At 54.7% G+C, this 22,875-nt stretch overlaps 1 protein-coding gene across 10 annotated transcripts; it reads right to left on the minus strand.

Annotated features, from left to right (window-relative positions):
- Positions 1 to 47: 47 nt before the first annotated feature.
- Positions 48 to 22,543, minus strand: LOC105472496 (calmodulin binding transcription activator 2). 10 transcript variants are annotated; one of them, XM_011725832.3, is made up of 23 exons: positions 22,436 to 22,543; positions 21,038 to 21,132; positions 20,732 to 20,835; positions 17,265 to 17,332; positions 17,046 to 17,181; positions 16,378 to 16,464; positions 15,975 to 16,128; positions 15,522 to 15,656; positions 13,980 to 14,917; positions 12,812 to 12,938; positions 11,366 to 11,500; positions 7,706 to 7,821; positions 6,889 to 7,073; positions 6,468 to 6,546; positions 6,072 to 6,294; positions 5,537 to 5,841; positions 2,385 to 2,581; positions 1,952 to 2,135; positions 1,678 to 1,749; positions 1,548 to 1,568; positions 1,196 to 1,383; positions 948 to 1,022; positions 48 to 874 (listed from the first exon to the last, which is right to left on the minus strand). In XM_011725832.3, exons 2-23 carry the CDS (start codon positions 21,066 to 21,068, stop codon positions 811 to 813), a joined length of 3,624 nt encoding a protein of 1,207 aa, XP_011724134.1. In that variant the 5' UTR covers positions 21,069 to 21,132; positions 22,436 to 22,543; the 3' UTR covers positions 48 to 810. The 10 variants fall into 10 exon arrangements, with proteins under 10 accessions (XP_011724134.1, XP_011724143.1, XP_011724105.1 ...); XM_011725841.3 differs by having other exon boundaries at positions 16,378 to 16,449; positions 22,436 to 22,542; XM_011725803.3 differs by lacking the exon at positions 22,436 to 22,543 and adding an exon at positions 21,796 to 22,282.
- Between the last annotated feature and the right edge of the window lie 332 nt (positions 22,544 to 22,875).

Genomic DNA, 22,875 nt, shown 5'->3' on the forward strand with positions numbered 1-22,875 from the left:
CAGCTGGCCGAGGCCCCGCCCCGCCCCCGTAGACAGAGGCCGCAGGCTGGCTGGTGCAGCGATGTTTAATGGCAATTCGTATAAACCAAGCCCATGCACAAGTAGAAAGTGCCCGTGGAGCCGGCAGGAGGCCCCCGCCGCGCTAGAGAACCACAAGCGCGGCCGTGCAGCCCTCCCCGCGGCGCCTTAAATAGATTCTTCACTATACTCTGTATGTTACAGTATGTACAAGACCCCTCCCCTCGGGGGACGGGGCGGACTCCGCAACGCGTTCCTATGTACACCACCTCCCCTTCGGCCCTGAGGTCGGTGGCCAGAGTCGGGTGATGGGGTAAGACAGGGCCAGAAAGGGAGGAAACAGACGCAAACATGCGGAGTCGGGTGGGGGCATGGTCAGCCCTGAAACACGAGGGGCGTGCGCAGCGAAGGCAGAGGTGGGAACTGAGGCAGATACATTCAGAGACGCGTCGAACAAATAAATAAGGCAAGTCAGGAGGGGGCCGAGTCGGGTGCAGGCAGGAGGAGCTGGGGAGCAGGGGCAGGCAGGGCTCTGGAGGTCACAGCGGAAGATGCAGGTATGTGGGGCGCGGCTCTTCTGGAGCCAGGACCAAAAGAGATGGGGCACGACCAGGAGGGATGAGGAGAGGGGTGTGGGAGCAAGGCATGGGGAGGAGGGAGGAGGCCTACGAAGGGCTCCAACAAAGGTGAACGGGAAAGCTGCCGACAGGGGCTCCCCCTGCCCCAGAAAGCCCTCTCCCTGTTAAGACTGCACGAGGCGTCCCCAGGGTGGTGAGAAAGGCGGTGGCCAGGTCAGGTGGCCAGTCCCGGCTGGGGAAGCCCTTCCAGCTCCTGGTTCTGCTTCAGTTCCCTCATCCTGCAGAGAGAAAGATGGGAGTCAGAGAAGACTGGCGATCAGGACGGGTGGCAGGGGGAGAAGGGATGAGTACCTGTGTCGGCAGCGCCGCAGGAATCTCATGATCTTCCGGGCTGCCTGGTCCTGCTTCTTGGTGAGAAAGGAGCCTCTGGTGAAAGAAATAAAAGATGGACCTCACAGAACCCCCCAGGCATTGCATGCCTTCGGCCCCCTGGAACCCTACGCGGGGAATGGCAGTGAGGCAAGATGATCAAGAAGATGAATAAGGGGGAATGGCGTGGACACAGTGGGTGGGCACAGAGGGCTGGGGCTGAATCCTACTTGTTGCGGGCAGGCAGGGTGGCCGAAGGCCGGTGGGGAGGGCCGGGCCTGCGGCGGTAGGAGCGGTAGTGCTGCTGGATGAGCACAGCCGCTCGGCGGCTCTGCTGAAATCGCTTCTGTTCATAGTAGCTTCGGAACTTGCTCTGGATCAGGATGGCCGCCTGGGTCATCTTCTTATAGAGTGCAAACTGCAGGGGTGGGGAGGAGGGACAGGGGCTGAAATCGAGGGACAGAGACCCAAAGCCCTGGGGCTCACCCAAGATAGGCTGATGCAAGGCTCTTTCTGTAACCCACGCACTCAAGGAAAATCTGAATCGTCACAGACCTCACACTCAGATCTCATGCCTAATACCTTAAGTGCAATCCAGGTCAGCTTGTGGAGAGAGAAGGGGAGTTAGGACTCTGGCAGCATTCTGGAATGGTTAGGTGTGGGTGTGGGTTGGTGGGTTGGTGGGTATGCTTTTGAGGGAGAAGGGTCTCACCTGCTTGTACTTCCGGTAACAGCGCTGGATTACAGCTGCTGCTACCTCCTGCTGCTCCTTCAGCCGCCGGCCCTGAGGGGAGAGAAGTCTCAGCACCTCATGACCCACATAATGGGATATCTGACTTGTCCCTCCAACTTTTCTGGGGTTCCCCTGACCCTTTACCCCATCCAAGGCCTGTCTGCATGACTACTCGTCCTCCAAAAGCCCTGGGAGCCCAGTCTCCCCTGACTGGAGATGGTATAGTTCATCCTGAGCCCCCCGTCCCTCTGACCTTGTACTTTCGGAAGGCCGTCTGGATGACTCGGGCCGCCTCATACAGTTCCCGCTGCTCATGATCGGATAATGTCAGCAGGGCAAAATCACTTTCCATCTTGCCACTGGTAGATGCAGAGAGAAACTCTGCCCAGGAGGGTGCTGGAGGGACAGCCAGGCGACCTCGCTCAAAGGGCAGTTCGCTGTAGAGGGCAGGGAAAGAGAGTGTCATGAAGCATCTGAAGTGTCTCCTCTGCTACCTGTGGGTGGCTATGAAGGAAGACCACCAGCAAGTGAGTCTGGAGAGTGACTTCAGAGTTCAGCAGCCAGTTCAGTTCGCTTCTCCAAGGCCCTGGGGCCTCCGCCAGAATGGAGCTTTGGCTGTGGAAAGCCACCTTTCTCCGTTCCTCCCATCTCTGGAGAATCTGGAGGCTTTGTCCTGAGCTAGTCACCTGGGAGGGGTTGAGCTGGGGAAATGGTCCACATTCTCCAGGTAGCTGGCCAGCCAGGACATGGTCTCACTGAGTCCCACAGCCCCTGTCCGCTCCCGCATTGAGGCTCCAGCCTCAGGCAGCCCCACAAAGTCCTCTCGTTTAATCCGCTCTGGTGTGGCTTCGATGATCTGCTTGGCCAGTGAGATCATGTCCACCTGGATGAAGGGAGAAGCTGAGTGAACCCTTAGGGGCCCCAACTGCCAGCTGTAACCTCCGTCCATTCCTGTCCCGTTCCTTCTCTCCCTGCCAGGCGCTGCTAACCCTGTCTTTCTGGGCCACTGTTCCAGACTCATTCATTGATACTGGTGGGGCTCCCACTTGGGGCTCCCTCCGTGCTGAGATGCTATGGAGAATACAGGATAAAAAGGAGATACTCCCAAGTGGGGATTCAGAAGCTGAACAAATGGAGCACTTGACACCCTTTTAGGCCAACCATCCACTGTCCTACCTGGGCCTGCCCCATGCCAGCTGACCCGCACATGCTCCCCATAGGCTTGGCTGTGCCCACCCCCAACTCCCTTTCAACTCTCCAAGAACCATCCCAACACTTGCCAACTACTGCCCTGATGAATGGCTCCAGTCTGGCCTTTGCTCCAGCCCTGAAGCCTATGCTCCAGTACTTCCTGCTGGACACACTCAACACGGCCTACTTGTGAAGTTCTCTTAAGCTTTTTGTACTTAAAGTGCCACCCACTTACTCCCATTAGTCTCTCTAAACCAGATATGTCCCCAGTCTCTAGCAGAGAAGTACAAGGCTATACTTGAAGATTCACTTTCATTCCACAGACTTTCTTAGCTTTATCATGTGCAAGCCTCCTTCCTGCATCGGATCACTGCCAAATACCCCCATCTTGCCCACCTTACTTCTCCACACAACTCCCAGCTGCCCTCTGTCATCTTGGTTCTCCTAGAACCTTGTCCCTACATGGATCAACAGGTAACTCCTACAAACCAGCTCTAATTGAAAATACTCCCGGCCGGGCGCGGTGGCTCAAGCCTGTAATCCCAGCACTTTGGGAGGCCGAGACGGGCGGATCACAAGGTCAGGAGATCGAGACCAGCCTGGCTAATACGGTGAAACCCCGTCTCTACTAAAAAAATACAAAAAAAACTAGCCGAGGCCGGGCGCGGTGGCTCAAGCCTGTAATCCCAGCACTTTGGGAGGCCGAGACAGGCGAATCACGAGGTCAGGAGATCGAGACCATCCTGGCTAACATGGTGAAACCCCGTCTCTACTAAAAAATACAAAAAACTAGCCGGGCGAGGTGGCGGGCGCCTGTAGTCCCAGCTACTCGGGAGGCTGAGGCAGGAGAATGGCTAAACCCGGGAGGCGGAGCTTGCAGTGAGCTGAGATCCGGCCACTGTACTCCAGCCTGGGCGACAGAGCAACACTCCGTCTCAAAAAAAAAAAAAAAAAAAAACTAGCCGGGTGAGGTGGCGGGCGCCTGTAGTCCCAGCTACTCGGGAGGCTGAGGCAGGAGAATGGCGTAGACCCGGGAGGCGGAGCTTGCAGTGAGCTGAGATGCGGCCACTGCACTCCAGCCTGGGCGACAGAGCAACACTCCGTCTCAAAAAAAAAAAAAAAAAAAAAAAGAAAATACTCCCCAGAATTTTCTTTTTTTTTTTTTTTTGAGACGGGGTCTTGCTCTGTTGCCCAGGCTGGACTGCAGTGGACGGATCTCAGCTCACTGCAAGCTCCGCCTCCTGGGTTCACGCCATTCTCCTGCCTCAGCCTCCCGAGTAGCTGGGACTACAGGCGCCCGCCACCTCGCCCGGCTAGTTTTTTTTTTTTTGTATTTTTAGTAGAGACGGGGTTTCACCGTGTTAGCCAGGATGGTCTCGATCTCCTGACCTCATGATCCGCCCGTCTCAGCCTCCCAAAGTGCTGGGATTACAGGCTTGAGCCACCGCGCCCGGCCACTCCCCAGAATTTTCGTTATAGAGACAGGGTTTCTTGCCCAGGCTGGAATGCAATGATAGTCAGCTCACTGCAGCTTCATACTCATGGGCTCAAGGGGTTCTCCTACTTCAGCCTCCCAAGTAGCTACAACTGCAGGTGTGTGCCACCATGCCTACTTTTCAAAAATTACTTTTTGTAGAGATAGGGTCTTGTTATGTTGGCCAGACTGGTCTCAAACCCCTGGCCTCAAGTGATCCTCCCACCTCGTTCTCTAAAGTGCTGGGATTACAGGGGTGAGCGACCGCACCCAGCCAGAATATTTTTTAATGCTTTTTGTATTTTAAATCTTACTATTTTGTCCTTTTTTTTTTTTTTGAGACAGAGTCTCACTCTGTCACCCAGGCTGGAGTGCAGTGGTGCAATCTCAGCTCACTGCAGCCTATGCCTCCCAGGTTCAAGCGATTCTCATGTCGCCTGCAGCAGCTGGGATTACAGGCACGTACCACCATGCCCAGTTAGTTTTTTTTTTTTTTTTTTTTTTTTTTTTGAGATGGAGTCTCGCGCTGTCACCCAGGCTGGAGTGCAGTGGCCGGATCTCAGCTCACTGCAAGCTCCGCCTCCCGGGTTCACGCCATTCTCCTGCCTCCACCTCCCGAGTAGCTGGGACTACAGGCGTCCGCCACCTCGGCCGGCTAGTTTTTTGTATTTTTTAGTAGAGACGGGGTTTCACCGTGTTAACCAGGATGGTCTCGATCTCCTGACCTCGTGATCCGCCCGTCTCGGCCTCCCAAAGTGCTGGGATTACAGGCTTGAGCCACCGCGCCCGGCTAGTTTTTGTATCTCTTGTAGAGGTGGGGTTTTGCCATATTGCCCAGGCTGGTCTCAAACTCCCGGCCTGAAGTGATCCACCCGCCTCGGCCACCCAAAGTGCTGGGATTACAGGTGTGAGCCACCCAGTCCGGCCAAAAAAAATTTTTTTTCCACCATCTGAATTGTGGGATCAGCCAGAATTTTTAACCTCCACTGCCTCATGACTTCCAAGTCACATGGTCTGAAAGGAGCTAAGCAAAAGGCTACCTTGCCTGTCCCAAAATGAAGTAAATGGGTCCTTCCTAAACTGAAGCCAGACTTTGATTCTGCTTCATGGAAGTCGGCCTCACCCTACCTACTCCACTTCTAGCCCCCATAACTCCATCGACAGAAGCAGTACCGGGATCACATCCACAGCCTGTGGGCTGTCGGCGTCCTCTGGAGCGGCCCCATCATCTGAGGCTGGTGGGAGGGCAGGAGGGGAGGACACGGGCCCCTTGGAGTTGGTAGCCTCATAGTCCATGAGGAGTAGGGGGGCCTCTGGGACACCAGAGGAAAGCTGGCCTGGGGCCATATCCTCCATAGTCATCTCAGAGGCTGGCAGAGGTGCAGGTGGGGGACTGCCATCTGGGGCACTAGAATAGGCTGATGTGACAGAGAAGGTGCCATCTGACAGCTCCGAGGGTGAGGAGACACTGCTCAGACCTGTGTGGGGAGGGAAGACAGTCAGGGCAGCAGGAGCCACGGCCATCCCTCGATCGAGTCTCCTGCCTCCGCCATCCTGTTATCGGTCTCCCTGTCTGTCCTTGCTTCTGTTATCTCATCCCTGCCTCTGTGGTTTGTCTCCTCTTTTACTTGTTTCCCACCCTTTGGCTTTGCCCTGGCCTTGACTCCTACCCACCTCCCTCTCTCCAAAAGATTAGGGCCACCCTCACCAGTGTCTGGGCTGGAGGAGGGTGGTGATAGGACAAGTGGGGGCTCCACCGAAGCCTCTTGTCTCTGTAGTTCCTCAAGGCAGCGGGCAAGGCGCACATGACCCCGGGAATGAGCCACAGACAATGGCAGACGGCCCAGAGAGTCGGGAATGCTCAGTGCCTGTCGGTTCCAACGGAAAAGGAGCACAGCAGCTTCCAGGTGTCCCAAGGCACAAGCCCACATCTGAGGAAGGGGGCAGGACAGGAGGTGGAGGCTGAGGCCCGGGGCTCTTCCTCCAGTAGTCAGGTCTTCAGACCCCAGCCCACCCCACTCCCTGCATTCCTCAGGATCTTCCTTTTCAAGGGCGGTTCCCATTGCCCAGTGCCCCATGTGCACTCAGGAATTGTCATCCTCACCAGAGGGGTGCAAGAGAAATGATCCACGTTGAGCGGGTCAACCTCTTGCTCTAAGTCCAAGCTTCCAGTCTCCACACTCCTGGAGGGTTTGGGAGAGAGACAGCGGAGCCCAATGAGGGAAGAAGTGGGCAAAGTAAGAACATAAGAAGTAAAGGCACTAGGAGGCAACCTGTACAGGGCCGGTGGGAAAAGGCAGTCAAGGACACTAGTTTAAGGAGGTCAAGAAGTCAAAGTGTCTTAAGTCAGGATATAAAAGTTCCCCAAAATGTAAGTCCTCTCCCAGCCCCCTCCCTTCCCACAATGACCCCAGCTCCCACTTGGTAGGGCCCCAGGTCCTTCAGTTCCTCTTCAGTCCCTCTTCAGTCCCCTGACACTTCTGTCCCAGAGGCTGCCCAGCCCTCACCCAGCTGCCCTTGCTCACCGCCACTGGCTCAGGGTCTCGATGAGGCGGGCATAGCCCTGGGCAGCAGCCAGGTGCAGAAGGCTCATGCCCCGGAAGGGGCTTCCGTGGGCCAGACGTTCAGGACCCTTCCAGGTGGAGCGTGGGATCATGCTTTCTACCAAGACCACTACCCGTGCCTCGAACCCAGGCCCCTGGCCTTCATCCTGTGACATACACACTCTTAGGCAGAGACCCAGGTATCTGCTCCCCTGGCTTGGGATGGCCTTGGCCACCTCACATCTGTCCTCCCAGCTTCGAATTTTACCCCCTCCCACGCGTCCCACTCTAGGATCCCATCAGTTAAAGTTCCTGTGTGGCCTCAGTGACTCCTGCTCCCATAGCCACTTCCTCCGGCCCATCCAGCAGCCAGAGCTCACACAATCTTGCCCACGTGCCTTCCCATCAGCTCAGATGAGTGCCATATTCACACATGGCTTCTTCCCCTCAGAAGCCAGAGCCTTCTCTGAGCAGTTCCACAGCCCTCTTCTTTCAGAAACTTGGGACCCACTGAGATCTAAGCCCCAAAATGCTCCTGACCCCTCCCCCGCCCTCTCCTTCACCTCCACCCTTCTTCCGACCAGAAATAGTCTGAAGCCCGTCATGCCAAGAGGATGCCCAGAATAGCCACTCTATCCATGAGGTGGGGATGGGAACGGGGTGACGTCAGGGAGAGGGAAGACAGGCTGAGGAGGCTGGGGACAGGGGAGGGAGGAGAGCCACGGGTGCCACACGTTTTCTTCAGCTGCATCCTCCCCCTGCTTCCCACCATAGACCACCTCCCTCCTCACAGAAGTACCTGAACTGGAGGAGCGTCAGGACCCCGGCAAGGTGCCTGCCCAGCTGCTGCGATCTCTGCCATCCGCTTCTCCATCTGCTCCAGTCGCTCTAGTATGGACATCCGGAACTGGTTGTCTGAGGGGGAACGGGTGTGGGAGGCTGAGTGGGCAGAGTCTAGGTGATGCCCTGAACACCAAAAGTAGACCTGTCCCAAGATCTGGGGATGAGGACACAGAACCATATTCTTTTATCTTCCCCAAAACAGCACCTCCTTTACCCCAATAAAGCCCATCAGGACTCAGTCCTTAAGCTAGGGCTGTGAATACTGCCCACTGACCTAGAACCCGGATCTGGAACCAAAACTGTTTCCTTCAAGGTACAGAGGTAGTAGGAATTCCCAGATGGCCATCCAGCCTTCTGCTATCCCAAATCCCATGCATACACACTCTTCCCCCCAGCCTTTTCCTACGTAAAATGTTCCATCAGTTTTTGCAGCAGACACTACCTTTGTCCCCCATGGTGAAGGTGAAGGATTCCAGGGTCCCTCCTCTGTAATAACCACTGCCCCAAAGAGCTCAGGGACTGTGATTTGAAAAGCACCTCTCCCTCCTCCCAGCCCCCTGCAGCTGTCCACAAAGATGATGGTGGGGGAGGGAAGGTGACAGAGATGGATAGCCATGTCCATTTCTCCTCCTCCTCCTTCTGCCCCCCATACACAAATACACAAACACACACATATATGCACAGACACACACATCCCCCCAAGCTATATGTGTCCCAGCCTGAGATCAAACAAGGACAAGAAGGGGAGGTGGGAGGGGATCAGAGCCATAGGAAAACAGACACAGAGAAACAAGGTGAAGGTTGGAGATGTTCTGAAATGCCAGGATAGAAGGGGATGAAGGTACACAGGTGATAGTAAGGGAGGAGGACAGAGAATGATTAACAGAAACCCAAGTAAAACAAAGGGAGGAGAGAGAGCAAAAAAGATCAAGTGAAGGAGAATAGAGAAAGGACAAAGGAGGGCTAGGGGAAAGTGCCAAACAAGCAGTAAGAAAGGATGATCAAAGAGAGGCAAGTTAAGATGTTGGTTCAAGAAGAAATGGAAAGAAGAGGGATGGAAGAGACTCATAGGAGAGATGGTAAAATGCAGATTAGACAGGGACAGAGAAATAAGGTAATGAACAGTCACAGGGCAGGACAGAGACAGCACAGGACTGAGAGACCTGGCCAGAGCCCAAGGTAGGCAGACTCAAGTCAGAGACAAGCAACCCAGCACACACGCAGGCTTTGTGTGGGCGCCAGCTCCAAGGCCGAGGCAAAACTAGGGACCAGAGCTCCGGAGAGAGAAGTAAGGACAGAGAGAGACTAAGATAACACAGACGGCCGCAGAACTGAGAGGAACCAAGAGGCACCAACAAAGACACCAAGAGGAAGACAGGGAGAAAAGCAAACCTTGAGAAAGCAGCAGGTGCAGACGGAAACAGTGCTCAAGGCCACGAGAGAGATAACCAGTAACAGGAACAAAAACAATCCCAGATTTAAATAAATACACACACATATATATACATGTATGCATGTGCCTCTGTGTTTGTGTTAGTACACCATGTTATTAGCAATGGATATCACTGAGAAGTAGTAGTATAGGAAATTTTTCTTTTCTTTTTTTTTTTTTTGAGATGAAGTCTCGCTCTGTCGCCCAGGCTGCAGTGCAGTGGTGCGATCTCAGCTCACTGCAACCTCCGCCTCCCAGGTTCAAGCAGTCATCCTGTCTTGACCTCCCAAGTAGCTGGGACTACAGGCACCCACCACCACGCCCGGCTAATTTTTGCATTTTTAGTGGAGATAGGGTTTCACCATATTGGTCAGGCTTGTCTCAAACTCCTGACCTCAGGTGATCCATCTGCTCTGGCCCCACAGAGTGCTGGGATTACAAGTGTGAGCCACCAGGCCCAGTCGGAATTTTTATTTTCTATTTTGTGCTTTTGTGTAATTTCTGAATTTCCATTAATGAACGCATCTTTATAATCAGAAGAGGAAAAACAATAGAAATTTAAAGATGTAACTACAGCTGGGTGTGGTGGCTCACGCCTGTAATCCCAACACTTTGGGAGGCTGAGCGGGGCGGATTGCTTGAGGTCAGGAGTTCGAGACCGGCCTGACCAAATAGAGAACCCTGTCTCTACTAAAAATACAAAAAATTAGCCAGGCGTGGGGGTGGGCGCCTGTAATCCCAGCTACTCGGGAGGCTGAGGCAGGAGGATCACTTGAACCCCCGGAGGTGGAGGTTGCAGTGAGCTGAGATCATGCCATTGCAGTCCAGCCTGGGAGACAGAGCGAGACTCTGTCTCAAAAAAGAAGAGAAAAATAAATAATAAATATATAAACTTGTGCATAGCACCTATATATTGCTCTAGACACTGTCCCTGCCCTGCCTGTTGACCTTCCTTGTCTAGATTCCACCCTTTGGGATGGAGGGCAGGTCAAGAACTGGTATAAAGGCCAGGCGTGGTGGCTCACGCCTGTAATCCCAGCACTTTGGGAGGACGAGGCGGGCGGATCATAAGGTCAGGAGCTCGAGACCATCCTGGCTAACACGGTGAAACCCCGTCTCTATTAAAAATACAAAAAAAGGCCGGGTGCGGTGGCTCAAGCCTGTAATCCCAGCACTTTGGGAGGCCGAGACGGGCGGATCACGAGGTCAGGAGATCGAGACCATCCTGGCTAACACAATGAAACCCCGTCTCCACTAAAAATACAAAAAAATTAGCCGGGCGTGGTGGCGGCGCCTGTAGTCCCAGCTACTCGGGAGGCTGAGGCAGGAGAATGGCGGGAACCCGGGAGGCGGAGCTTGCAGTGAGCCGAGATCGCGCCACTGCACTCCAGCCTGGGCGACAGAGCGAGACTCCGCCTCAAAAAAAAAAAAAATAAATAAAAATAAATAAATAAATAAATAAAAATACAAAAAAAAAAAAAAAGAAATTAGCCGGGCGTGGTGGCGGGCACCTGTAGTCCCAGCTACTCCGGAGGCTGGGGCGGGAGAATGGCGTGAACCCAGGAGGTGGAGCTTGCAGTGAGCTGAGATGATGCCACTGCACTCCAGCCTGGGTGACAGAGCGAGACTCGGTCTCAAAAAAAAAAAAAGAACTGGTATAAAAATGACCCCAAGATTTATGGGGAAGAGGAGGTGAGGGAAGTTTGCTGCCACATTTAGAAATCACTAATGAAGGGCCGGGCGCGGTGGCTTCACGCCTGTAATCCCAGCACTTTGGGAGGCTGAGGCGGGCGGATCATCTGAGGTTGAGAGTTTGAGACCAGCCTGACCAACATGGAGAAACCCCGTCTCTACTAAAAACACAAAAAAATTAGCCAGGCATGGTGGCACATGCCTGTAATCTCAGCTACTCTGGAGGCTGAGGCAGGAGAATCGCTTGAACCCAGGAGGCGGAGGTTGCAGTGAGCCAAGATTGCGCCATTGCACTCCAGCCTGGGCAACAAGAGCGAAACTCAGCCTCAAAAAAAAAAGAGAGAGAAACCACTAATGAAACAGGAATTGAAAAAAAAAAGAATGGTAAAGTTGGGGCTCATTGGTGGTCACCTGAACCCTGAGGGGTCTAGGAGCATGTCATGCTCGAAGGCTGTGGGCCCGATACTTGGGGTCAGAGGGCTAGGTACTCACCGTCCAGTGACAGCCAGTCAAGTTGAGTACTAGGCAGAGACAGGAATCGGCGAGCTCGATACTCAAAGAGCACAGAAGCAGAAAGGGGCCCCTCCCGCCCTGCCACCTGCAAAGACACCAGCCCTACCTCGTGGGCTGGAGAGGGCAGGATCAGCGAGAAGGGCTCTCTTTGCCTGGCTCCTTCTCTGGCTACCTGGGTCAGCCATAGACAATTATTCCACAGCTATTTCCCCTACTGCCCTGCTGTGGGCCAAGAGGCCCCTGGCTTCGGTGGCCTTGGCACTAATTAAGAAGGGAGTCCATTTGTTTGAGAACTTAATACATACTGTGGGCCAGAGAGCCCTTGGATTCTAGACCCTGTAGTTGAAGATATTTGTTATTCAGCAAGAAGGTTTGGAAACTGAGGGTCAAGAGACTAATTATGAACAATTTGATGTTGGAAAATCCTCTTGATTCCTGGATCAGAGTCCAGAAGTTACGACCTTGTTACTGAGATGGAGGAAAGGGGAGCTCGCTGCTCATAAACAGTGTCCAGTGGCCATAAGGATGGAACCAGCAGGCCCTGATCCTAAGACCAGGTGCTGAGACTTTTTCTCCCAGTCCCCAGATTCTCTGGTCTCATCCCCTTTCCATCCACACATGCTGGATGCCGCTGTAGAGACTGGGGGCGAACACACTCACAGACGGCAAAGCTGCCAACCTCTCACTTTGGTGGTCCTTGAGGTCCCCTAGTAAGGCTGATTTTTGAGTGGAGGGTAAGGGCAAGGCTGGTGGCAAAAGGGCAGAGATGAACCTTGGCAATGAAGTCTAGACCAGTGCTGTCGAAAAGAACATCTCTGCAGTGACAAAAATGTTCTATGTCGTCACTATCCAACAGGGTAACACCAGCCACCTGTGGCTACTGAGCACTTGGAATGTGGTCAGTGAGACTGGGGAAGTCAATTTTAAGTATTCTTTAGCTTTAATTAAATAGGCTCATGTGGCTAATGGCTACCATACTGGACACCACAGTTCTAAAAGCCAATGTCCTTCAGTCCCAAGACTGGTTAGAGGACACCCACATGTCTTCTTTCTCCTTCCCCCGGGAGTGGAGTGGGAGACTCTGGCTCTAACTAGGCCAGAAAGCCTGGACGGACATTAGAAATCCCTTTGGTCAATGCCTAACCCTACAGGAGGGGAGGCCAAGGACCTCAGGAAGGATCAGAGTTATCTGAGGTCACTGGTTGGCTAAGGAGTAGATTTCTTGGACCAGAACCTAGATCTGACACCTAAGTCCAGGCTCTTCTGCCTGCTGGGAGAGCATGGGGCTCAACCTCAGGACTGCAGGAAGTCCTTGTGCTCTCAAAACAACCCATTCGTTCCCAGTGCTTTCTGGAAGCCTGGAAGTCCTGATCTATCCTAACTGCCCACGTCAGTCCCTCCCCCTACAGTTCCCAATCCTCATACCGGGACAGTAGCAGCGTAAGACACCAGGCTGGACAAGTGAGGCTGGTACTGCGATGTGATCAAACACACAGGAGTAATGCTCGGCGGCCTCGGTCCAAGGACCTGTGATGAGCACCTTGACCCCACCCTGCAGACAGAAGTCAGAGACCATGTGACTGGAGTTGGGTGTTCATCCACTCCCTCATTCATGTATTCAGACCCTTATAGGGTACGGCAGGTCCTGTGCTAGAGCCTGGGGGTACAGGGATAGACAGGACCCAGTGGGGTGAGGTCAGTCAGTCTATCCCTCCCCAACATTCCTGCTAAGTGGTTGCCTGGTCTCTACCTGAATCTGCCAGCAACTGGGAATTCAGGGCCTCCCCCAAAGCTACCACAGAGCTGTCACCAGAAGGAAGTTCTGTTCTTGGTCTAATTCAGCCCCACTGCAGTTCCTCCTTTCCCTCTCAAAGGCAGCACAAAACAGAACTTCTGCACTGCTGAAGACAGTCTTTCAGCTACTCAAAGTCTGCAATCACATGCCTGATCTTTCTTTTCTCCTCCAGGTTGCACAGCCCCAGTTCCCTACCCCTGAAAACAGTCAGGAAGGGAATGAGGTCCCACGAGACTCCAGAAACCGTGCTAACACGTGAAAGGGAGAGGAACAGAAAAAAGGTTAAGTTGCTGAGGACTCTGGAAACAGGAAAGCAGCTTCACTCTACGTAAAAAAGAGATTGGCGCCCGGGCGCGGTAGCTCACGCCTGTGATCCCAGCACTTTGGGAGGCCAAGGCAGGCAATCACCTGAGGTCAGGAGTTCGAGACCAGCCTGGCCAACATGATGAAACCCTGTCTCTACTAAAAATACAAAAATTAGCCAGGCGGGGTGGCGGGCACCTATAATCCCAGCTACTCAGGAGGCTGAGGCAGGAAAATCATTTGAACCCAGGTGGTGGAGGCTGCAGTGAGCCGAGATCGTGCCATTGCTCTCCAGCCTGGGCCTCAGGGTGAGACTCCTTCTCAAAAAGAAAAAAAGAAGACAGGGATTGGATAGAGAACTAAGTAAAGCCTAAGAAGCCATGAAAACTGAGGGAAACTAGGTTACAGACCACGGGGTAAGCATTCATACAATTTGTTTTGGGCAGTCAGAAAACAAATGGGAGGGAGAAGGGAGGAGATAAGCCTGAGCCTCACCTCTGGGTAGGACCACTCTGGGGAGAAGTCTGTGATGGTGCTAAGAGCAGGAGAGAGCTGGGGGGTTGGAGCAGGGATGCTTGCAGCTTCCTCACTGATGAGTTCTCCCATAAGGTCTGGGAATGATGAAAGACTGAAGGGCTCCAGTTCGCTGGCCCCAACAGGTCCTCCAAACAAGGCCTCTCCTCTTCCTACCCTGCCTGATGGCTCCAAGGGGGCAGGTGAGGGTGGGGGTGAGGGAGGGGGTGAAGGTATGGGTGGGGCAGCCCCCTGACCCTTGAGCTCCTCCCCACTGTCATCATCTTGGATGAAGAAGCAGTTTCCTCTTCTCCCACCTGCTCCCGACTGTGGTGGGGGACCCCGAGCAGCTGCCTGGGGCTCCAGGGCAGCAGCAGGCTCTAGGGCAGAACAGGGGGTATGAGCGGCCTCTGCCTCGGGGAAGTCTGGGCTTACTCCCTGCCCCCCTCCATATGTCTGGCCCCTCTGGGGGCTGTTGAGAAAACGATCAGGGTCAAAGGCAGGACTGGGAGGAGCCGGTGGGGCAGAAGGCTCAGTGCCTACAACCACCGCCAGACTCATGGAAGGCCTAGGATCAGCCTGGGGAGCCAAGTGCCTGGTGGGTGTCAGGCCCCCAGCCCGCTGCTCCAGTCCTGTCAGGAGGAGGATAGCCGTGCCTCCTCTTGAAGAACCCCCTCGAGAAGTGGGTGGGCTAGGTCTGATTTCCAGGGGCTCTGCAAATCCCGATGAGGAGGAAGAAGAGGAAGAAGATGGGGAGGTGTGTGCCTTAGGGAGCTCTGGGGGAAGTGGGGTTATCAGCGGAGGAGGCTCTGGGGGGTGAGTGTGGGGGACAGAGGTCAGGGTTAAAGCTCGGGGCTCCACTTTGGGAGAGATGATGCGGTGTTTCGTGCTGCTGCATTTGTGGGTAAGGCTCCCAGAACCTGGAGTGGAGAGGAGTAGGAAGGAGAGAAGGTAAGACACATCATTCCGTACCCTTCTCTACCTCGAAGCCCTCAGAAGTATTTCCTGGGACATCCCTATAAACCAGAGGTGTAATACTGATTGTAGCCACTGGGAGGCATGAGAAATGTCTGTTCTCTACCCCTACTCTTTATTGCCCCTCCCCCTCTCTATTTCCCCCCAGAACAAGCAAAACCAGAGGAACACCGCAGAGGAAAACTGAGGGCTTGGGAGAGTAGCTAAAAGCCAAAGGTAAAGGCATAGGAAAAGGACAAAAGAACAGAACCAAGGGGGTGCCAACTAGGAGGAAGGCTAAGGCTGAGTGTCCTTGGTGGTGCTGAGGTGACAGGGATTGCTGAAGGTAGAAGACAAGAAGGGCAGAGGCTGCCAGGACAGCTGAGTGCCAGGCTGCAGCCAGTGTGCACCCAGATGGGAACATCTCTGTTCATCTGGCTCATCTTTCTGGGACATGCAAAAGACTTGCAAATCACCATGCAAATCCCATCAAGACGGATATCTCCCTGGCTTGCGTAAGAGCAGGGTGGCTTGGTGGGAAGACAGCCAAAAGGTCAGGGAGTAACTTACCAAGTCCCCCACTGCAGAGGCAGGCGTGGGTTCGGGGCGCAGGCTTGGTTGGGTGGGTGTCCAAAATCTGCTGCACCAGCTGTTCTACAGAGAACTCCTCTGTTCCATTCCCACAGCTCCACTTGATGCCATGAACTAGAGAAGTTAGGGGGAAGTGCTGTGGGACCCCCACGAAACAGGCCCCAGAGTACCTTGATGGCTCCTCCAAGCACCTGACACGCTTCAAGACTTCTGGCCAGGTGAACAGAGGCCAGCAGCCTCAAGACTGCTCAGACATGTCGCTTTAGTCCTTTCTCCGTATTCTAATACCTGAGAACACGCCAGGAATCCTAGCACCCTCCCAGCTTGGAGGGAGACAATCAGCCCTCAGGCTTTGGGTCCAGAACCATGGCCCCGCTGGGAGCCCTGTTTCTACTCTCCCCTTGGAGCTCTATCCCCACCCTGCTGCCTTACACATGGGCTTCAGCTGTCCCAACAACTCCTCCCGGGACCACTTCAGCCACTCTCGACGGTCGCTGCTGATGGAACAAAAGATGGGGCTGCAGCCCTTTCCACAGTCCTCCAGGGCTGGGACGTTCAGGTAGTGCACAAGGACGATGTCAGGGTTCTGAGAGCATAAGGGGACACACAGAGCCATGGGGTCCTGAGGTCCAGGGGCTCAGCTTCCTAATCCTCACTTCTTCCTGGGCACCCTCCTAACCTCACCCCCAATTTCTGACTCTCTCCTTCCCCAAGCCCCTTTCTCTTCTTCCCAGGCTCCTTTCCTCACTCAGAACTTAGTCATCCTTTCACTTCCTTCTTTCAGACCCTCAAAAAACCAGGAAGACTGTGGCTCCCTGGGCTCTTCCGTCCTTACCTGGAGCAGCCAGTAGCAGCGCCGATGGAATGTGGGGACGATGGAAGAGTGAACGTAGCAGCCATAGAGACACTGCCAGGAGACAGGCTGGGGTGGGGGGAGGGCTAGTCTGCTCCCCAACTCTTCCTCTGTTCAGTCCCTTTGCAGGAATCCCAATCTTTCCACCAGTTCCTCTTCAACCCTTCCCCCACCCTCACCCCCACCTAGTCCCCATCCCTTTTGAAGCCCAGCAGCCCTGAGTCATACATGAGCAGTGGGGCTGGGGCCTTACAGTGAGGACCAGATTTGAGATATGGGACTATCTAGAAACCAGAGGGCAGAGCAAGAACGCATCTGAGATGAGGGGCAGTGATCTGGGGAAGAGAAACCTGTGCTGACAGCATCACTGCTGGGATCCCTGAGGGAAACACAAGAGCAGTGAGGGGCCTGGGCATCAGTGTTCCAGAAGGGAGGCACGGCCTACAGCCTGGAGAGTTGAGTCGTGGAGGGAAATGGGAAGTGGAGAGTGGCCAAAGCAATGTCAGCCGACCCGGAGTGAGTGAGAAGGGAAGAGTAACTGGGTGGGGGCTGAGGTGGACAATGCCACTAAGCCCTGGTAGGGCTAGAGTCCAGCTAAGGGTGGAGGAGGGCAGGCTCGGGAAGATGAGCTGAATGTCTGACTCTCTTACCTCCATGCCCTGGACCTTCAGCTTCATGTGGTCCTCTCGGGTGGTCTTCCCATCCTTCCGCTTCTTCCAGAGGTAACCGTCCTTCCGATATTTCACCTTCTTGCGATTGTAGAGGATGATGGAGCCATTCTGAGGCCTGTGAAGGGAAGGGTTGCCCTGGAATTCTGTGAACAGAACCCAGGACCCCTGCCACTCCCCCACGTTCTCAAACTTTCTCACCTTGTCTTTGGGGCACAAGACAGCCACTCATCATGCTTCTCAAAGGTGATCAGGTAGGATGCAATCTCCTGTAGAAGAGTAGGCACTCAGGTGGGTGTCTCCTTCATAGTCTCCGCCTGGCCTCTTGGTCATCCTGTCAGTGTCTCTCTCTGCTGAATTGTGGCAGCTAGTGGAGGATGCTTCTAGGTATCTGGACCCAGCAAGACCCACTGCCCTCCTAAGAACCCCTCTTTTGTCCTAAGACAAAAGTCTAACATTTTATCCTTCCCTTACTCCCACCTGGGGACTTTATCTTGGGGGCAGGCCCACATTCTTCATTGTCCATTCATCATACTGTGAATTATTTTACTCTCCAAAAATCTCATTTCTGTGCCCCTTGCTTTTTTTTTTTTTTTCTTTTCTTTTCTTTTCTTTTGAGATGGAGTTTCACTCTTGTTGCCCAGGCTGGAGTGCAATGGCGTGATCTCAGCTCACTGCAACCTCTGCCTCCCAGGTTCAAGCAGTTCTCCTGCCTCAGCCTCCCAAGTAGCTGGGATTATAGGCATGCGCCACCACACCCGGGTAATTTTGTTGTTTGTTTTGTTTTGTTTTGTTTTGTTTTGAGTAGAGATGGGGTTTCTCCACATTGCTCAGGCTGATCTCGAACTTCCGACCTCAGGTGATCCACCCGCCTTGGCCTCCCAAAGTGCTGGGATTATAGGCGTCAGCCACCACGCTTGGCCTCTGTGCCCCTTCCTAACAAAAAATTTCAGTAGTTTGACACTGCCAGGAATTTCAGATTCTTTTATTGATTGATTGATTGATTGACTGAGACAGAGTCTCGCTCTGTCGCCCAGGCTGGAGTGCAGTGGCGTGATCTCAGCTCACTGCAAGCTCTGCCTCCCGGGTTCACACCATTCTCCTGCCTCAGCCTCCCGAGTAGCTGGGACCACAGGCACCTGCCACCACGCCTGGCTAATTTTTTGTATTTTTAGTAGAGACAGGGTTTCACCGTGTTAACCAGGCTGGTCTCGATCACCTGACCTCATGATCCGCCTGCCTCGGCCTCCCAAAGTGCTGGGATTACAGGCGTGAGCCACCATGCCTGGCAGGAATTTCAGATTCTTTAATTTTTTTTTTTTTATTTTTTTTTGAGACGGAGTCTCACTCTGTCGCCCAGGCTGGAGTGCAATGGCCGGATCTCAGCTCACTGCAAGCTCAGCCTCCCGGGTTTACGCAATTCTCCTGCCTCAGCCTCCCGAGGAGCTGGGACTATAGGCGCCCACCACCTCGTCCGGCTAGTTTTTTGTATTTTTTAGTAGAGATGGGGTTTCACCGTGTTAGCCAGGATGGTCTCGATCTCCTGGCCTCGTGATCCGCCCGTCTCAGCCTCCCAAAATGCTGGGATTACAGGCTTGAGCCACCACGCCCGGCCTGGAATTTCAGATTCTTTAGCCTGACTCCAAGGTTCTCCCCAACAAAGGATCAAACTTTCACTGTGCCCACTATTTACCCATACTGCTCCTATAATTCCTGCCAGATGGGTCCATTGATTCCTTCCTGAACATGCTTTGAACAATTACCTCCTGCATGTTAGTACCCTACAAGGCAGGTACCATGTGCACACCTCTCCGTGTCTGGAAATCCTACCCATTCTATAAACCAAACCCCTTTTCAGATGCTCCATGAAGCCCTGCTGACCACACTGGCCCTTCCTAAAGGCTCTATAGCACAACAATCACACATACATACATACGCACACCCTTTTACTAACAGTTTTCTTCTGACATCAAATTGATAAATATTAACAACCAACTACATACAAGGCACTAAGTATGCAGAATACAGAAGGTGTGTACGCAAGGACTGTGCCCCCTCCAGAAGGAGCCAGTATCAGTGGTGGTTAAAAACAAAGTTTCCGGCCGGGCATGGTGGCTCATGCCTGTAATCCCAGCACTGTAGGAGGCCGAGGCGGGTGGATCACTAGGTCCAGTGTTCGAGACCAGCCTGGCCAACCTAATGAAACCCTGTCTCTACTAAAAATACAAAAATTAGCTGGGTGTGGTGGTGCGCCTGTAGTCCCAGCTACTCGGGAGGCTGAGGCAGAAGAATCACTTGAACCTGGGAGGCGGAGGTTGCAGTGAGCCAAGACCGCACGCCATTGCACTCCAGCCTGGGCGACAGAGTGAGACTCCATCTCAAAAAAAAAAAAAAAAGAAAAAAGCCGAACTCAGTGGCTCACACCTGTAATCCCAGCGCTTGGGGAGGCCGAAACAGAACGATCACCTGAGGTCAGGAGTTTGAGACCAGCCTGACCAACATGGTGGCACATGCCTGTAATCCCAGCTACTTGGGAGGCTGAGGCAGGAGAATCGCTTGAACCCAGGAGGCAGGGGTTGCAGTGAGCTGAGATCACCGCACCATTGCACTCCAGCCTGGGCAACAAGAGTGAGACTCCGTCTCAAAAAAAAAAAATAGGCCGGGCGCGGTGGCTCAAGCCTGTAATCCCAGCACTTTGGGAGGCCGAGACGGGCGGATCACGAGGTCAGGAGATCGAGACCATCCTGGCTAACACGGTGAAACCCCGTCTCTACTAAAAAAATACAAAAAAAAAAAACTAGCCGGGCGAGGTGGCGGGCGCCTGTAGTCCCAGCTACTCGGGAGGCTGAGGCAGGAGAATGGCGTAAAACCCGGGAGGCGGAGCTTGCAGTGAGCTGAGATCCGGCCACTGCACTCCAGCTCGGGTGACAGAGCGAGACTCCGTCTCAAAAAAAAAATAAATAAAATAAAAAAATAAAAGGTGGGCTCTGGAGTAAGTTAGATAAACTATGAGGTAAATCAGTTTCCTCATCAATAACATAGGAGCAACAACAGGGCTTGCTCTGTAGCATCCTTAGAGGATTAAACGAGACAAGGCAGGCCAAGTGTTCAGCACAGTGCCTAATATGTAAGGAATATTTTATTGGCAGTAGCCTTTGTTTTTACCCAGGGGGCTATGCCATGGAAAAGAGGGCTCCTACAAGATCCATGTCTTTTTTTTTTTTTTTTTTGAGACAGAGTCTCGCTCTGTCGCCCAGGCTGGAGTGCAGTGGTGCGATCTCGGCTCACTGCAGCCTCCGCCTCCCTGGCTCAAGTGATTCTCCCACCTCAGCCTCCCGAGTAGCTGGGAATACAGGCGCACATCACCACGCCTGGCTGATTTTTCGTAATTTTAGTAGAGACGGTTCCACCATGTTGGCCAGGCTGGTCTTGAACTCCTGACCTCAGGTGATCCACCCGCCTCAGCCTCCCAAAGTGCTGGGATTACAGGCGTGAGCCACCGCGCCCGGCCAAGATCCATGTTCTTTATACCTCTCCTATGATCCCCAAAGAGCTCAGAATGGTGCTCTGCAGTTAAGAGTGTCGAGAGACACAGAAAGACCCCCCACTCACCCTCCTCCAGCCTACTAGGTCTTGCTGGGCCCCAACCCCCAGCCTCCCTAGAAAACCTCATTTGTATTCCACCGTAGCCTCTCTGGAGGCAGCAGCGGGCAGCGAGGAAGACACTCCAGCAGCTTCTTGGGGAGAAAGATCTTCAGGTGGTGGCTGTTTTCTAAAGGGAATTAGAAGGGAGGGTTTAGTGTGCTACCCCGGGGCATCCCTGTCCAAGGGGAAAGGGCTGAAGGCAATGCAGAGCACTGGGGAGAACTGAAACCTCACTAAGGAGAACAAGGAATCCAAGAATTAGAGGGCTACTAAGGCATGGGGAGAACGAAAGGCTGTGGCCACATTGGGAACCTGCTTTGTGAACTTACCAGCAACCTCGGTGGTGTCCTTGGTATTCATGGTGAGGGTTCCAGGGGGCAAGGTCACCCCCGGCCTGAGGGGCCGGGGGGAGGGGGAGTCTGTGCTGGGAAGGGAGAGAACAAGGTCATGGCAGAAGCCCCCACATTAATCCAGGATGAGAAGTATGAGGTGGGGAGTGAGTATAGAACTGGGTCATAGTATCTGGGAAGGATGAGGAAAGGGAGGGAGGGGCTGACTGTGATGTGACAGTAGAAGGGAGAACCAGACACGGTGCCCGGAGTCAATATGAGTGAGGAGACTGGACAGAAAGAGTGAGCAGGAAGAAATGGGTTGGGGTGGGGGAGGGGAGAAGACAGGCAGGTCTGGGGCCTCAGAGGCCCTAAAGCTTGAGCTTTTGCACAGACTGGGGCTATGGCTGGGTCAGGTCCTGGGGGTTGGGACTCAGGCCATCCGGTCCTTGGAGGATGGTTTGGTGAGACAGCCAGGATCCTGGGGGCAGGGCAGGAGATTCTACCTCCGGTAGAGAGCTAGGCCTTTAGAAGACACGCCCTGAGTTCCTTCTCTATTTGATTTTTCCAAGGGGGAAGGGCAGATCTGATAACTGAGCCTAACCTATTCTCTCTTCCAGGTTGGTTAGGACCTGATACAATCTGGGCCAGACACCCAGATTCCCACCCTCAGGACCACCCGCCCTCCAGCTGACAGCCCTCTCTACCTCCCTCTCCCCAAACGCCTCTGCCTCCCCTGGCCTCCAGGCCTAGCCTACCCCATCTACCGCTCTGGCTCCAGCCTGAGCCCCCCGCCCTTCTGGGGGAACAGATGGGAGCTGGAGGAGGCTCTCAGCACGGGCTCCGCCAGGTGTCCAGGATGGAGATGGGAGGAGGCCGGTCGGGCTCGACTGTGTGCAGTGAAGCTGGGGTTGGGGTAAGGACTCCGCCCCAGGGCGCAGGTGCGCAGTCCCGGCTAAGGCAGTCTGCCAGGGTGCGGAGAGGGAGCGGGTCCTCGGGCCGCACTTGGGCGGCGCCGGATCGGACACTTGGCACTCTGGGCGGCCCCCCGGCGGAGTGGTGGTCCCAGGAGAACCTTCGAGGTGGGAGGGTCCCGCCCGCATAGAGGGATGTTCTGGAGAAGCCGGGAGCAGAGTCTGCGGGCACGCGGTGGGCGAGGGACAGTGCGGGTGCCGGGTGCGGGGGTCTCCGGGACAGTCCCCGGCACGCGCTGGTCGGCCGTGGGGCCCTGCGATGAGCGGCGCCCCCTGGCGCGGGGGAGGAGGACGGAAGCGGGAGGTGAGGGCGAACGGGGAGGAGGGACGGTGGTCCCCGGCGCGGCGCTCCGCGTCAGGGCCTGGAGGAGCTGCGCCCCCTGGCGCGGGGGCGGAGAGGCGGGCGAGAGGCCCTGGCTCTTACCTCCCGGGGTCCCGCGGGTGACGGCGGCAGCGGCCATTCTACCCCACACCGACCCCCCCCCCAGCGCCGGCTGACAGCGGCGTCCGACGTCACTGCGCACGGGGCGGGGCTTCCCAATTAAGGGGATGGGGGTCAGGAAGGGAACCTGGGGTCAGCACACGTGGGGTTCTGGGTGGGGCGCTGGGCAGAGGGACTCGGCTTCTGAAGCTCTGAGCCAGGCCGAGGGACATACTACTGGGAAGTCCCCAAAAAGGCAGCAGCGCTGAGGGGCAGGATTCCAGGGTCCTGGAGGCGGAAGCTCGGCCGACGGACTCCCAGTCCGAGAGAACGGGGCAGGGGCGGCCGACCGGTGCTGGAACCCGAGGGGCCGGGCGAGGAACACAGGACTGGGAGCAGGACCCTTCTCGCCTCGGACAAGACTCCTTGAATTTGGGGACCCA

Source organism: Macaca nemestrina, chromosome 17 (assembly GCF_043159975.1).
Source record: "Macaca nemestrina isolate mMacNem1 chromosome 17, mMacNem.hap1, whole genome shotgun sequence".
NCBI lineage: Eukaryota > Metazoa > Chordata > Mammalia > Primates > Cercopithecidae > Macaca > Macaca nemestrina.

Bases quoted from the DNA above. Each gene is read 5' to 3' on its own strand.
- LOC105472496 (XM_011725803.3), bottom strand. The intron at 11,501-12,811 runs GTATGAGGATTG...TGCCCTCTCCAG, and splicing joins CTTACGCTGCTACTGTCCCG to CCCACGAGGTAGGGCTGGTG. The intron at 2,136-2,384 runs GTGACTAGCTCA...TGCCCTCTACAG, and splicing joins CCCAGCTCAACCCCTCCCAG to CGAACTGCCCTTTGAGCGAG.